The sequence below is a fragment of the Acipenser ruthenus genome, chromosome 1 (assembly GCF_902713425.1).
Source record: "Acipenser ruthenus chromosome 1, fAciRut3.2 maternal haplotype, whole genome shotgun sequence".
NCBI lineage: Eukaryota > Metazoa > Chordata > Actinopteri > Acipenseriformes > Acipenseridae > Acipenser > Acipenser ruthenus.
The window spans coordinates 7,453,676-7,471,422 of NC_081189.1; the positions used below are offsets into that span (position 1 = coordinate 7,453,676).

General features: G+C 37.7%; 1 protein-coding gene across 1 annotated transcript in view; it reads left to right on the forward strand.

The window, feature by feature from the left end:
* Positions 1–13,312: 13,312 nt before the first annotated feature.
* The window catches only part of LOC117403591 (microtubule-associated protein 1B-like), a 55,217-nt gene continuing 50,782 nt past the window's right edge, over positions 13,313–17,747 (forward strand). Inside the window, exon 1 of the mRNA XM_058989828.1 lies at positions 13,313–13,586. Within this exon, the coding sequence (XP_058845811.1) occupies positions 13,403–13,586 (184 nt within the window). The 5' untranslated portion in view covers positions 13,313–13,402. The remainder of the gene's footprint in view (positions 13,587–17,747) is intronic.

The window sequence follows — 17,747 nt, forward strand, 5'->3', positions numbered from 1 at the left end:
AGTAGATTATGACAGTGTGGGCAAGTATCAATCCCATCTCAAGCACAGTGTGACAGTGTGTGCAAGTATCAATCCCATCTCAAGCACAGTGTGACAGTGTGTGCAAGTATCAATCCCATCTCAAGTAGATTATAACAGTGTGTGCAAGTATCAATCCCATCTCAAGTACAGCATGACAGTGTGGGCAAGTATCAATCCCATCTCAAGTAGATTATGACAGTGTGGGCAAGTATCAATCCCATCTCAAGCACAGTGTGACAGTGTGTGCAAGTATCAATCCCATCTCAAGTAGATTATAACAGTGTGTGCAAGTATCAATCCCATCTCAAGTACAGCATGACAGTGTTGGCAATTATCAGAGGGAGACCCACAAAGACGCATGGGAAGAAAACTCCTGTTTTCAGTTTCTGAACCACAAAAGAAAGCAATAACATAGCGGCCTGCTATATCATCAGAACCACCTGGGCTTCTTTTCCTCTTACATCTTACTGCTTGGTTACACAGTGAATAACAATGAGACCGTGAAGTAGTATTGTTTTCATAGCCCAGAGAACAGAACATTCAAGCTGCCTTGGTGGTTAATTTCATCTCAGATAAAAGAAGACGTTCCCTTGGAATTACTTACCATGCCCTCCTTAACTTGCTTTTCTAATGCAAATATATATATACAGCTCTAGGAGGTGTGCTTTTATATATACAGCTCTAGGAGGTGTGCTTTTATATATACAGCTCTAGGAGGTGTGCTTTTATATATACAGCTCTAGGAGGTGTGCTTTTATATATACAGCTCTAGGAGGTGTGCTTTTATATATACAGCTCTAGGAGGTGTGCTTTTATATATACAGCTCTAGGAGGTGTGCTTTTATATATACAGCTCTAGGAGGTGTGCTTTTATATATACAGCTCTAGGAGGTGCGCTTTTATGCTAAGTAAATGTTTAGATATTACTGCTTAAATGGTAATACTGCCAAATATGTAATAGCAATTGTGTAACCTTGAACAGTGAGATCTATACATCATGAAAATCTGCATTGTCAATGCTCTTCTCATTGGAAATGAGATCTGAAGACTCCATGTGCCCCATTCCAGTTCTTTTGACCAGTTTGGGGGAGTAGGTAGAGATAAGTATAATATGAAAAGGGCGTTCTGCCCTTCTCAGACTAGTTCCCACTGAGCATGCGTCCACTTAAAAAAGAAACACACCAACCCAACTGACAATACCTGTCACATCTGACATGAAGTCAGTCACAAGATAATTTATCATTCAGCTTCAAACACTCAATCAAATAATCTTCAGCAGTCTCAAAGTACAGAAACACTCAGGTTTATTCAATGTTTTTAATGGTGAATCTTCTCACTTGTGATGGAAAAATAATATGCTACAATACATTGCAATGACAAGTACAGCAACATGTGTTGTTTTATTTTGTTTAAAATACATTCTAACAAAAACTGTATTCATTATGTTAACTCTCCTCTGCATGCTTCACAAATCAAAAACAAAGGCTATTTTCCAGACTTCAGATCAGTTTTCCAGTGTGCTGGTAAAGAAAGCATTTGCTGACAAAGCCAAAATAGCAGGAATATGTGCCAAAGAAGTTCTGCCAAAGTCTTTTAAAGGCCAGTCTCTTTGTCTAGAGAACTAGTGGTAATCAGTCACATGATTTTCAAGGAGTCATATGATTTGTTTTACAGTTTGTGCTAAAGCATTTTAAACCTCAGTGTACTGTGCATGTGTGTTACAGAGCAAGGAACACTGAAAAAGCTGAACACTATCAGCAGCAATGCAGATTCTATAGGTTTTCATTTCCCTGCCAGATGGGGAAGGTTTGTGTGATGTTGACTCAGAGCTGATTCACTTGAAATATTTGATTACAGTAAATATGTACTATTATTATTATTATTATTATTATTATTATTATTATTATTATTATTATTATTTATTTATTTCTTAGCAGACGCCCTTATCCAGGGCGACTTACAATTGTTACAAGATATCACATTATTTCACATTATACAGATATCACATTATTTTACATACAATTACCCATTTACACAGTTGGGTTTTTACTAGAGCAATCTAGGTAAAGTACCTTGCTCAAGGGTACAACAGCAGTGTCCCCCACTGGGGATTGAATACAAACAAAATAGCCTTTGTTTGTTCGAGCAGCAATACACATAATCCTAACCTTAAATCACTATTAACCCAGACCTCCATTTTAACCCTAAAGTCACTATCAGTTTGTAAAATTGCTGTTCAGACCCGTGAACAGGCTGGCTGGTGGTGACGTCAGGCCAGGAAACTAATGCAACACAACAGCAGAATGGGGTATGAAACGCGCTGATGCGCGTATTTATTAAATCAAATAAAGGATTTTTAAACACAACAAAAGACTTTCACAAAACACAAAACAAAATGGCATGTTGGCCAAAATAAATAGACAAACAAAACACTGACCCAAACAAGTATCGTGCTGAAGTGGTTTAGCACCAACAGCAATTGTTATTATTATTATTTTCTATCTCTTCTCTCTACTCCTGTTCTCCACTCACCGAACACCCAACCCCGAGGGAGTTATCTGTGCATCTATATATACAGCTGTTCTGGGATTCAATTACTAATTAATCATTCACTTGAATCCCAGCACATAAACTAATTTGTGCACTCCCCGTGTTCACATCCTAATACACATTTTATCTGCATGTGAAGTGATCCCTGTGCCTAACTACAAATATACAGTTTAAATCACTTGTGTTACATAGCCCATATTATACCTTGTGCACCACTTTATCCACACCAACAATAACACTCCACATACAACATAAAACACAGAAATAAGCACGGGGCGGGGCTCCCCGCCACAGACCCCCAACAGGAACAACTGAAAAACTGTGGAGGTTTCCAGACCTTTTAGTACTGGAAGAATCAACAGCCTTAGATTCAGATAGAGGGTATTCCACTGGTACAGCAAAACAAGTAGACGCTTATGTCCTTTATGTTTCTGATCAACAGTGTGTGAATCTAAACTCTTTCAACACTGAAGACATGGAGAAAGACTTTGAGTCCAAATGTTTGTCATTGAATTTATTAAGCGTTGTTTACTATTTCTTAATCCCATGCTCCACATTAGATGGGAGGGTCTCTATTAGTCAATGTTCAGGATCTGGGATTTTGCTTCATGCACAACCCTGATATTTCTTTCTCAGGGTCTTCTACCAAGGCATTACTTGAGCCAGTAATATTAGGATTTATTTTAATTCTTCTAACAAAAACATAGTTTGCTTATATGATTTATCATGGCTTTGAAGAATTGAGTGAGTGTAATTACAGCACCACTGGGATATCAAGACCCCTATAATAAGCAGAGCTCTATCCGTGATACCTAGAGGACTGAAAAGCAAAGGTAGACCTGCATGAAAACATGCATGTTCTACTACTGGCACCCTCAATTAATTTCAATATTAGCAGCATGCAGTAAATGTTGATACATGTTTAACACTGGGTGGAAACCACAGAGGTCCAATCAAGCATTGCTGCATCAAGATGAAGAGGTTGGGAAAAAAAAGTATTGAGCCTTTTAAACTGATTTGTTGACAAACAAGATCCCTCAGATTTGTACATGCTGTAGCAAATCCCAATGATTTCCTTTGCTTCCCAATGCTTTCACTAAAATCTGGAAACCTGATGGTTCATTGTGTATGAGCTCTATAATGTCATGTGAATGCCCTGCGTAGCACATTATTATTTTATTAATGTATATATTCATTTATTGGAAGTATTGAGAGATGCCATTGGATGCTCGTTGTTGGGCACCTCTTTATTTCTTGGAACAGTTCATCAATTGGAGGATTTCTGTCCTCCCTTAATCCCATTAGGAGTTCCTTTGCAGCTGCTGCTGTAAAGCTATGAAAAGCAACATCTCTTCACACTGGGTAAATCAATGTGAGACTTATCCAGGGATTTCCTGGTTCATCTGCAGTCAGTTTTTCTTTTAAAATATTCACATAAAATGCCCATAAGAGTTGGACTAATATTATTGATATTTATCTCAACAACTGTCAAAACAAATAGCACTAGACAGTGTGGCTGACTAGCCAAAATGAACTGGTTTAAATCTAGCATCAGTCAAATGTATCTTTAGGTTTTTTAAGGGGTTCTTCGTTTGTCTTGTTTTTGATTGAATACCAGTCATTCCAGCAGTATATTTTATTGCAGTTTTTTAATTGTTGATGCTGGTATTTTAGCACTCATAAAATCTGAAGGACACTGGCACTGGCTGATGAGAGAGTTCTTCTTACAGCTCTTCAATCCTGGCTGAACACTCCCTGGCGTATAGTCCTGGGCTTTTCTTAACTGCTAAATGTGGGTTGGTTTTGTGATTGTTGTTGAGTAATATCCACTGGGGGATGGACTGGAACCAGCAAACTTGTTTGAACTGTCACCTGAACTGCAATTCAACCAGACCTCCAGAGGTGAAAAGCATGAGAGGCTAGTGAATGAACTTTTCTACTTGCAGAGCGTACAGTACTTGGACTATAGGTTTGATATACAGTGCTGACCATTTATCACAAGAAGGTGCCTTTAGATGACTTGTGCAACACTGACCATGACAATACAAGGATCCCACTGTCACTCCACAAAGGATGTCTATTTCAAGATAATAGTATTGCCCCTATCAGTGATGCTGTGTGTCCAATCACTAGGGTGAGCTGGACAGTCACCAGACAAAATCCAGTCAAAAATCTTCAGGAGGAGGTTAAACAAATGGGGTTTGTAAAATAACGGGAGGTTATCCAATCAGGTTATCAATAATAGTGTAGGTATGTGGTAGTCGTTTCATAGCTCTACCTCACTTTAAGCCTAAAATACAAGCAGAGTGCTACATGTACTGGAGCTGGAGATTATACAATACAATATAATTTACTTTTATATAGAGCTCTTCATGCAAGCATCCCAGGGTGCTTTATAATAAAAATAAATAAATAAATAAAAAAAGAAGCCAATGGACTAGCAATCCAGCTCAGAAATAAGCAAACTCAAACAGGTATGTTTTTAAAATTGATTTAAACATGTCCACAGTGCCAGCATTCATGATATAATTTGGAATAGAGTTCCAAAGGCAGGGAGCATAACTACTAAAGGCTCTTGTCCCTCCTGATTTCGCAACCAGAAGGCCAGCATCTGCTGATCTCAGGGTACGTTAGGGACATTAGGTACCAACAGTTCCTGCAAATATGAAGGTCCTACACTATGAAGCACCTTGCAAGTACTAAGAAGAATTTCAAAATCAACCCTGGACTTAGCAGGGAGCCAATGTAGTGATTTTAGACCTGGAGTAATGTGTTGTGAACGGCGTGTGCAAGTCAGCACTAGCTGTAGCGTTTTGAGCCAGTTGGAAAATAATCAAAGTATGAAGCAACATCTCAGCATCTTTACCAGATAAAATGGATCTCAATTTGGCAAAGCTCCTCAAATGATAAAATGTGGTCTTGTAACTGAGCTAATGTGGGTGTCCAAACATACAGTAGTTCTGAATCCATAGTGATTCCCAAACTTTATCACAGTATGAGATGGAGTCAAAAGATTCCCATCAAAAGACATTTCAAAGCGAGGCAATTTTGCCAAGTTTTCTGGAGCCCACTAATAGCACTTCTGTCTTATTGAGATTTATGATTAGAAAGCAAAGCACTTTCATCCATCAAACACAAATGTTTGTTAGCTACCTCGTGGCATTTAACAGTAGAACATTCTGATGGAATTCCTGGCTTTAAAAAATAAAAACACAGCAAAACCAAATGAGAAATCTGTAATTTAAAGATCTAAATGTTCAATATTGCAATAAACTAATGATTACCAGAGCCTAATGCCCTTTAACCTGGGTTCTATTGCTTAGGCATATGATTTTAGATAACTAACCAAATAATCCAGGTCTAATATACAGTACATAGGGGATATGTGATGACCCAGAAGAACAGTTCCCAGTGTTGCTTGGTTTTTCTTTTTGACAGTTAAATCCATGTGCTCCCAACTCACTTGAACATTGGCATCCGAGGCATGTGTGAGGGGGATTGGGGAATTGGGGCGCAGAGTAATAAATAAAACAGAACCATTTCAGAGACAGACGCTGCTTTTTTATTATAGCAAGACAAGGAGTATATTGCTTCCCCTCAAACAACCCTGAGCCAGACAGCACTGACCAGTATTAGCAAGACTCAGACATGTCAAGGTATAAGAACATAAAGAAAATTCCTGTCGTCTTTAATGTAGATTATTGTGCGGTACAGTATAAAATCTAAACAAAACGCTTATGTCAGTTGTAAGCATTTGTAAATACTTCAACTATGTGCAACCCATTATTTTATTATTTATTTCTTATCCAGGGTGACTTACAATTGTTACAAGATGTCACATTATTTTTACATACAATTAAATGATTTTTTACACATTATTTTAACATACAATTACCCATTTATACAGTTGGGTTTTTTTACTAGAGCAATCTAGGTAAAGTACCTTGCTCAAAGGTACAGCATCAGTGCCCCCCACCTGGGATTGAACCCACGACCCTCTGGTGAGGAGTGCAGAGCCCTAACCACTACTCCACACTGCTGCCCTATTTAGTTATGTGAAGATATATTTGTTGTAAGTACATTAAAAGAATCCAAACACACCATGTTAATATGCATTACTACGGCTCATTGACTTTCCAGTTAAAATATATTTTTCTGATTATGAGATGTCAGAATTATAAGCAAAGCTGAAAGAAAGCTCAAAAAACTAAAAAGAATGAAGTATTGTAACACATTATTACTGAAAGTATATGGAGCTAACATAATAATTCCAGTAAATAAAGTAATAATTCCTGATATTAATCGGTGTCATATTATTTTCATTCCTGTATAAAAGGAGCATGTGTCATGGTAAAAGTGCATTTCATTTTTGTAATGGTATTTTGTCAAAGCTATTAAGGGCTGAAATGTACAGTCAATAAACCCGAGCAGCTGGATTAATACAGAGTTAAAGAGATGCAGTATTGAGCCCCACCCCTCTTCAGATCATTCAATTTCACCTCAGTGTTCATCAGCAGGCAGGGAGTACAGCAGTTGTTGTTTTAAAGGCAAGGAAGGTAAAGAAATCCCAAACCAAAACAGCCCTTACAATATGAATGGAGACAAAACTCTTTCAAGCCGTTTCATTCAAATATTGATTGAAACGCTCCTCTCAGGAAGTAAACATTTTAAATGTTGTTGTGATTTCAGTCACGTAACCTGGTACATCAAAAACAGGAATACCTCATTACTTGAGTAATGGGTAATGATGTGCAAGACTAATGGGGAAGGCGTATTACATAGACATGCATGTTACTGTTGTGTGAAATCCATTACTGTTACAAAGACTCTGTTGGTGGCTTCTGTAAATTACAGAGGAGAGAGATTGCTGCACACTCATGCTGCTTTTAAAGCATCCGATCCCAAAGTCATAGCAACTCAAGAGGAGGATTACTGTCTCATGCATAAAGAACTCTCGCTTCAATACATTAACAGTTAAGCAGATATTTAAACCACTTCAGAGAAGACAAAGCTTAAGGTTTGTTTAATTTTTGTATTATTATTACTGAGAGTACAACAGCCACTAAACAAATGTCAATAGTTTTAACACATCTCACATTTAGGGTAAGGAGTGTGGAGGAGGGGAGGGAGGTGGAAATGGGAAACACAATCCATTTTGAATCCCCAGTGTCTCACCTACGCTTGTTAAGTAATCCTGGCTGAGGGTTCACAGGCACTACTGCATTGGGGGAGTACCCACCTACAGCCTGTATCCAGCTTGCCCTGGGCTAAAACGGGACTAGCGCCTCCTACTGGGTTTTTTTCACCACCAACATGCTACCCTATCAAGTCTGTGGGTGTTCTTGACTTCAACAAGTCCATTTCATGAAGGTGGCTATTCTCAGCAAAATCAGTTTTTGCCCTGGCTAATATTACAAAAATGTAACAACTTAAAACATTCAGCTTCAGGAAAGTTAAACGTGTAGCAGAATATTGGTGTGTCAAATGTGCAGTACAAATATAGAAACAGAAATCTCATTTAAAAAGAATTCAAAGTCTTTGTAAACTTTCCTGCAGATGGCAAGTTCTTCTTATATAACATTTTATAAATAATATTGACCAACAAATCCACAAAAATACATCTGTGTGTAAATCATATACTTGTTAGGTATATCTTTATTCAATTGAACTCTCATTACATTAAAATTACTCTTGGTATAAAAAATGTGATTTCTTAAAGTTAAAGATCCTGATATAGTAGACCTCATATCAGCGTGCCATTTTTAACAAGGACCTCTAGTTTCCTGATTTCAAATCTGACTTGTTTGTATGAACATCACTATATTTATTGAGAACACCTATTTGTGATTATGCATTTTTAACGGTCTTTTTATGTGTGGTAAGCATCTTTTGTAGCACAGTTATCGTACATAGCCTGTATATTACAAGTTACAAACTTTAATTCCTAAAAAAATAAATAATAACCCATTCCACAAGGATGTCCAGGGAGTAGTGCTGAAACTATGCAAGCACTCCTCTGCAGCAGCTCTCCAGGGTTCTGAACCAGCTAAGTGACCTCCCAGCACATGAGCTGCAAGAGTGACCCTGTGGAGAATAGATCTTTTCTATATGAGTCCCGACTACTATAAGAACTCAATATTGGAGCAACAGAACCCAGAACCGCTCGAATGATTGCACACAGTATGAAACAGTAAAAGGACAAAAACATTCAGAATGATTGCACACAGCATAAAACAGTGAAGGGACAAAAACATTCAGAATGACATGCGTCTACTTGATTTACATAAGAATATAAGAAAGGCTTGGGAACGAGAAAAGGGCATTTGGCCCATCAAGGTTGGTTGCTTGTTAACACACCATTCTCCCCAACAGGGGGGAACAAAGTCTAGTGTTTTTTTTTAAATGTCCCTAGTGTTCTGGATCCTACTACTTCACCTGGTAGGCTATTCCATGTATTTATAACTCTTTGCTTCCTACCTTCTGTTCTAAACTCTCCATTTATGCCCTCTTGGTCTTCTCTTTGTGGTAAATTTAAAGTGGTGTCTCGAGTTAACTTTACCTATACAATTCATGATTTTAAAGTCTTCAAGTTGTGTTTTCACACGTAAGAGGAAAGATAGCGAGAAGCTTCATTCATAAAGCACTAGCACACAACGATCATTCCTGTTTATTAAAATTACAAATGACAAAAAAAGATATGTTTCAAGCACCCAAAACAACACAGGAGAGATCATACCTGAGGTCTCATCTAGGAGATTTGAGAACACAGACACAGACATGAAATGCAATATTACATTAGAGAAAACTATTGAGAGAACAATGCAGTTGATTAATTAAAAACACGATGAAAGGGACTCAGTCCACCACACATAAATATTCCTGATATATGTAAGGTGATAAATGTAATCGCATAATCTTGACTGCTGCATACAGGATGAATCCACAACACTCTCACAAGTAAAATACAAGCTCACTTTTTATTAGAGTTGTTATTCAGCAAGACGTTTTTAGTACAACTCTGCTGATATGACATTGAAAGAGATTAAAAAGGCTTTCTCCATATCACAAAGATGCAGTTAGAACCCTGAAATCCGAACATGCGTTGGTCGTGCTTATTCAGTCTACTGATGGCTAACAACCATCTTACCAACATATTAAGAGATGTTGTTCATTTTTTTGGTAATGAGATATATATTAACTAATAAAACATATAAAGATTGAACCAACACCCTCACCCTACTGAGGAAATTTCCAATCCTAGTCGCCCATATCATTAAAATGTGTTCAACAGCACTTTAACGTTTTTCAGAAGGAGATGCGGTTTTATATTTTTCTACCTACCAGTTTAGTTTGTTATTAGTTCATGAATAGGCTACTGTATATTATGCAATTGCAAGGATCAAAGCCATGGCGATATCTCAGGACATCATTTTTATCATCAAAAGAACACAATGTGTTTCTAAGCTGTTTGTTAACAGTTCCTCATCAAATACAGTGGCTCTCAAAAGTATTGACCCCCCCCCCCCCCCCCCCCCCCCCTTGGACTTTTCCACATTTGATTGTGTTACAACACGGAATCAAAATGGATTGAATTAGAGGTTTTGGCCACTGATCAACACAAAAAAGTCCATAATGTCAAAGTGAAAAATAAAATCTACAAATTGTTCTAAATTAATTACAAATATAAAACAGAAAATAATTGATTGCATAAGTTTTCACCCCCTTTGCTATTACACACCTAAATAAGCTCTGGTGCAACCAATTGTCTTTAGAAGTCACATAATTAGTTGAATGGAGTCCACCTGTGTGCAATTAAGGTGTTTCACATGATTTCAGGTTAAATACACCTGTCTCTGGGAGGTCCCACATTTGGTTAGTACATTTCCTAACAAAAACTACATCATGAAGACGAAGGAACATTCAAAGCAAATCCGGAATAAGGTTCTTCAAAAGCACCAATCAGGGGTAGGATATAAGAACATTTCCAAGGCACTGAATATCCCCCGGAGCACAGTAAAGTCCATTCTTAAGAAATGGAGAGAATATGGCACAACTGTGAATCTGTCTAGAACAGGCCGTCCTCAAAAACTGAGTATCCGGGCGAGAAGGGCACTAGTCAGGGAGGCCACCAAGAGGCCTATGGCAACTCTAAAGGAGTTACAGTCTTCCACGGCTGAGCTGGGAGACACTGCATACTGCAACAATAGCCCGGGTGCTTCACAAAACTGGCCTTTATGGGAGCGTGGCAAAAGAAAGCCATTGTTGAAAAAAACTCACATCAAATCTCGGCTAGAGTTTGCCAGAAGGCATGTGGGAGACTCTGAGTGGAAGAAGATTCTATGGTCTGATGAGACCAAAATAGAGCTTTTTGGCCTCAACGCTAAGCACTATGTTTGGCGCAAGCCTAACACCGCACATCATCCTGAGAACACCATCCCTACCGTGAAGCATGGTGGTGGCAGCATCATGCTATGGGGATGCTTCTCTGCGTCAGGGCCTGGAAAGCTCGTGAAGATAGAGGGCAAAATGGATGCAGCAAAGTACAGAGAAATCCTGAAGGAAAACCTGCTGAAGTCTGCAAGAGACCTGGGACTTGGGAGAAGATTAATCTTTCAACAGGACAATGACCCCAAACATACAGCCAAAGCCACACTGGAGTGGCTTAAAAACAAACAAGTCAATGTCCTGGAGTGGCCCAGTCAAAGCCCGGACCTCAATCCAATTGAGAATATGTGGAAAGAGTTGAAAATTGCTGTTCACCAAAGGTCTCCATCCAACTTGAAGGAGCTTGAGCAATTTTGCAAAGAAGAATGGGCAAAAATTGCAGTGTCCAGATGTGCAAAGCTGGTAGAGACTTATCCAAATAGACCCATGGCTGTAATTGCTGCCAAAGGTGCCTCTAGCAAATATTGACTCAAGGGGGTGAATGCTTATGCAATCATTTTTTTTCCATTTTGTATTTGTAATTAATTTAGAACAATTTGTAGATTTTATTTTTCACTTTGACATTATGGACTTTTTTGTGTTGATCAGTGGCAAAAACTCCTAATTAAATCCATTTTGATTCCATGTTGTAACACAATAAAATGTGGAAAAGTCCAAGGGGGGTGAATACTTCTGAGAGCCACTGTATGTTCTAGTATCTGCATGCCTACACCGTTTGTGTCCCTCTGAATTGTGAGGACAATGGACAGTGTTATTGCTATCATATCATCAGACTATGCAGCTGACTACAGCATGATAGTTACTTTTCAATGCCAAAATGACCAATTAAAGGATAATGTACAAAATGAAAAATATAAAATATGGAAAATGTGTGTAAAAGCCTCAAAACATATAAGGGAATTCATTATCGATGTTCAGCTGTTGACAAACATGCGCTACCTGCTGCTCAACTAAGCCCAGCTCCATAGCAACATTAATAGCAACATCACTTTTATCCACAGCTTCATAAAGAAACCAGTAGGACTAAACAGAGACATCAGTGGTTCCATAATTTGGTGTTTCATACTTGGAAAGTAAGATGCATTGGATATAGGACCCTTAATTATTGTATTCTAATATCTCATTTACATGGACAGCCAACTCGAGTCGACTCGAGTGTACTCCAATTGGCCTGAATTCTCCTAGAACTGGAGTTGATGAAAAATGTGGCACTGGACAAGGGAAATAATGTGTAGATGTCAAAGTGGATATGAGAATGGCAGTGATGAAGCCAATTTGCTTGAAAACATTAAAAGTAGACATGACATTTCCATCAAAGAATTTAAAAAATCTGGAATTGATCTGATGCACCTGTTACTGTAGTAAGGCTGTTCTTTTTAATGTTGAGCATGTTTGTGTCCTTTTTGTTTTACAAGGGTTTAATTAAGGAACATCCAAAATTGTTTATGCCAGACTTGTTAGAAAGTCTGTAACAAAATGGTTGATTATTATTCACTTGTTTTGATACGTTGTAGATACGACTATTACTGAAGACACCCATCGTGCAGGTATCGCAAAGTCCAGAAACAAAACAAAACGTTAAAATAAATTAGTTCTGTACCGTATAAAACTGACCTGATTTTACCAGTGCTTGCTAGTCTATTAACCAGTTTGAGTTCGGGGCAACTGCTACTTTGTTTTGTTGCAAATTATTATTATTATTATTATTATTATTATTATTATTATTATTATTATTATTATTATTATTATTATTATTATTATTATTATTATTGTTGTTGGTGTTGTTGTTGCTGTTGGTGTTGTTGTTGGTGTTGGTGGTGATGGTATTGTTATTATTATTAATAGTAGTATTTATTACAATGTGCATGTGATAATCCACTATATTTTGGTTTTAAACTTTTAGAACCCTAATGCAGAAATGTTGTTTAGACTGTTATGGTGTTCCGGTCTACACATTACAATATCTGGTTTTGATTCAGTACCGTACAGTATACAAACAAATAGGACATTATGATGTCTAAAGAAGTCTACCTCCGTTGTATCAAACCAATTGGAATTCATTTGAAAGAATCCTCTTTATTTTCTTTTATTTAGTTTTATAATGTAGCCATCTCTCTCTCTCTCTCTCTCTCTCTCTCTCTCTCTCTCTCCCTCTCATCTTTTTTTGCTTCCGGGAACGTTTGATTCGCTGCAGATGACATCAACTGTGAAGAAAAAAAAAACGAAAAAAAAAAACAGACCGTGATTCCTAATTCATTCTCTCCTCCCCGGGTCCTGGCCATGACACAGTGTCTGGGGTATAAAAGCGCGAACCACTCCTTCAGTGCTTACTCCGTGTCTGGCGGTAGCGCTTCATTCTCACAGTTAGAGATTGGGGGCTGCGAGGATGGCGACGTTAGTGGAAGCAGCAGCAGACTCTGAGCCTACTTGTAGTAGCAATGCAGTGCCGTCTCCTTCATCTTCAAACCTTTCACACCGGTTTCTCGACAATAAATTCTATTTGCTGGTGGTTATCGGAGAGATTGTTACCGACGATCACCTGAGGTGTGCCATTGCAGATATACAGCGAGGTAAGAAAGGACTCTATGCAATATTGTATTTCACAGAGAGAGAGAGAGTGGAAAAAATACACTGTAAATAATAACAATGATAATAATAATAATAAAAAAACATATATATATATATATATATATATATATATATATATATATATATATATATATATATATATATATATATATATATATATATATATATATAGGTAACTACTTCATATTGTCAGCTTATAATGTATCATATAGGGAGTTTTTGGTTTGGTATTCTTTTACAAAATGCGGAGTTTTCTCAGAAAAATAACCTTGGACAACCCTTTTTGGTGCAGGTCATGACAATAAAATATTCACCTGCCGTTATTTTAAATCGTTTATCTACTTGCAGTCAGTATATATGACTTACCTTTTCTTACTGTTATTATTATTATTATTATTATTATTATTATTATTATTATTATTATTATTATTGAAAGTGCGGCACAGCCCCTCCCTTTTTGATAACTGCAAACCTGCTTGTGCTGCAAATCAAACAGATGGTACGTGCAGAGCACATACATTGCAACACCCTTACCCGTTACAAAGCTGGAGTAGTACTAGCCATTATATGTAAGAAAATGATACATTTACACATGTGCACTATTAGTTTTTCTTATAATTAAGTATAATAATATATGTTATTATATTACTATCTATGTATGGCAATTCGTATCAAACATGATGCTACTTATAATGATTCAGCATTTTACTTCCAATGGCAACAATTATGCTGATTTTTTTCCTGCTCTGCCACACCCAAAAAGCTAAATCCAATTTCATTGTTGGCTTTTAACCATTTTTTTTCACATAAATTTAATTAGCTTAGTGGTCCTACAATTTTAGACACTGCATTGCTAGTTTCAATTGTATTTTTAATACAAAATGCTAAAGCGATTAAATAATAATAATAATAATAACAACAACAATAATAATAATAATAATAATAATAATAATAATAATAATAATAATAATAATGTGTAAAATGTGATACATTTGCAATCTGAACATCATTGATATACAAATATTGATATACTTTCGCATTATTATTATTATTATTATTATTATTATTATTATTATTATTATTATTATTATTATTATTATTATTATTATTGCTATTGTGTTTTATTGCATCTCGCTGTAACTGGCATTGCTTATGCCTTTAACGTTAACGAATCATAGCCAAAATAAAGGGACCTGCCTATCGGTATCTCAGTGTTTGTTAACTTATTGCTGCCAAAACCCTTCACAGCTTCGGGTGTATTTCGCGACCTCTGCTTTGACTGTCGCCGTCTTTCATTCATTCATTCTCATCATTCTCTGCATTTTGGTTTTCTTCTGTTCTCCGCTACCGGCATGTGGGCGTGGTTCGGTCCGCAGTGCGGTCCCTACGGAAAGCCACAGCAGACCGTTTCCAGCAAAGGGCGTTTCAGAGAATGTCTATACAGTGGGGGTGCTGGGAGATGTAGTTGAAAAGTAAGCCACTGCCGACGCATTTAAACAAGAGAATCTGACAGGTTAACATTCCATTATTAGAAAAGGAACAAACCTGACGACGGGTAATTGTTTTTCTTTTGTTTGTTTTCACAGAAACAATACAGTAGCGCCACAATGATTTATACAACATGTTTATAATTTAACTTGTCAATAATCTGAATATACTAATAAAGTGTATTGCCTTTTGATTTATTTTGTTTTACAGTATTATGGTGATGGTTGACCTGTGTTTAGCATCTTTACTATGAAAGAGTTACAATGGCTACAGTCAGCCACATTGCCAGCCATCATCATAAGAGTCATGCACACAGAACTGTGTAAATGCGCTTCAGTCCTTACCTGAACACTCTCAGCTCAAACGTGATGTGGGCTAATGTCCACTTGGGGGCTCGAGGTGAAAGGCACGAGGGTCTTGTAAATATAATTGCTACGTCACCAAGCATGATTTTGCAGTGTGATGCAGGAAAAACAAGCTCATTCCACCAAGACTCTTCCCAAACATAAAATAAATACTGTTAACTGTAAATGTATGCCTTGTTTATTCTATACATATATGTGTGTGGGATTTTTTTTTTCAAATGCCATAAACCTAGGCTATAAAATGGAGAATACCATGGCAAGCAGAAAACCACATACGATTTCAATCTGCTGTGGTCAGGCTTGGAATAAACCTGACAATTACCAGTCATTGCTGCCATTTATTTTACAGGCAGCCTAGGACTTATACACTACTTTTAGTTCTGTTATACCAAATTATAGGACACATACAGAAATGACTGTGTATATAGATGCATACCTACCAACCTTTGAAAATTCTAATTTGGGAATTTTTGGGGGGGCGGTGGGGGTGGGGGTGGAGGGTGGTGCTGAATTACAGTATAGACATCTTTTTTTACTGTATCCCCTGTAGAGTGAGCAGGCGGTGGCGTGGGGGGCGCTTGTTTTACAAACTTAAATTAAGCTAATAATGCATTACAATTGGCAATCTACATCATTGGGAGTTTCTTGAGTCTCACAGGAGACGGGAGATCAAGCCTCTATATTGGGAGTCTCCTGCCGAAATCGGAAGACTTGGCAGGTATGTATATGTCTCTAAATACCACCGCTGTTTGTTTTCAAACACACTTTCCCTTCACAAAGGTATGTTAAACACACCAAAACGTTGGGAAGTTGGCTCTTTATATATATATATAACCAAAGTGATTAAAAAAAAAATTAATGTATGATCAGGGAATAGATAAATAATCTGTTTACATTCTAAAAGCCCTCAGGAAAAAGATTCAGATGAGCACGTATTGCTTTGGAAACTCAATCTGCCAATACAGTCTATTGGAAGATGTATTTCATATTGCCCCCCGCTGTTGATACGTATCCCTGGCGACAGGACCACAGTGGAAGTGGCAGTGGGTTCATATCTCACACTTTGGACTTTAACATACAGGCAGTGGACAAAAAAATGGAAACCTCAATGTAAAGTCACTTAATCGGGTGTTGGGCCACTATGGTATCCCGCTCTGTGGAGATCTCAGCAGACCGTTTTTGATGAAATTGGTTGCTCGCACCCCAGGTTGAAATTTGCAGTCAATTGATCTGCAGTTGCTCGCCTGTTTTGCCTTGCACTTCGAACTAATGCATGGATATCACAATCCTGGAGTATGCCCTTCCGCGCACTGTTGCCCTTTGCTGATGATGTCTTTCCCTCGGAGTTCCATGCTGGCATCACCTTAGACACCGTTGCTCATGAAACATCAGCAAATTGAGCTGTCTTGGTCACTGAAGCTCTTGCCAAACGCGCCCCAACAATCACCCCTCTTTCAAAGTCACTGAGGTCTCCTCTTGCAGCCATGCTAGCCATAATTATAGGCAACCAGGCCATGACCCTAAGCATGCTGGGATGTTATTTGCTTAATTATCGCATGAGCCACACCTGTGTGGAAGCCCTTGCTTTCAATATACTTGGTGTCCCTCATTTACCCAGGTGTTTCCATTGTTTTGTCCACTACCTGTATATAGCACTTGTCCAATAGTGATAAAACTTGCTAAGCACATTCTTTAGCACAAGTTATTGGATGGTATATGGCGTTTTTCTGTCCATCGTTTGTCACTAATTATCCATCTGAGATAAGACTCTATTGAGAGTATCATCTGCGGATATAGTATTGATGCATCTGTCCTTCTGTCTATAAGTCACACTCACATTTTACATGATCGTACGGGGATGTAGGTCATGGGGATTAACTTTTTAATTATACTGACAGTTCTAATTTTGTATGTGCAGCCGTGGCAGGTGATGTACAGCATGCCCCTGCAGAAGACACTGCCTTTAAACATTATTGTGCTAATAAACTTATGTTTCGCTCTCTGATTATGTAATATTGTATATTCATTGGGATTCCAAATCCTGTTATCCAACAATAAAACGATATAGTACTGTTTGGATAAATAAACGTCACAAAAGGACCCAGTAGCAGCATAGCAACAGCAGTCCGTCGCTGAGCAGAATGGCTTATTCGAAATAACAACAGACCAAAACACTTGTCACATAATAACTAAATCTAGAGGAAGCATCAAGTGTACTTGAAGACAAACGTCTCCCTCTCAAGCATTAACAACTCAGCCTTGGTTATTATGCTCTTGGAAGACATATCT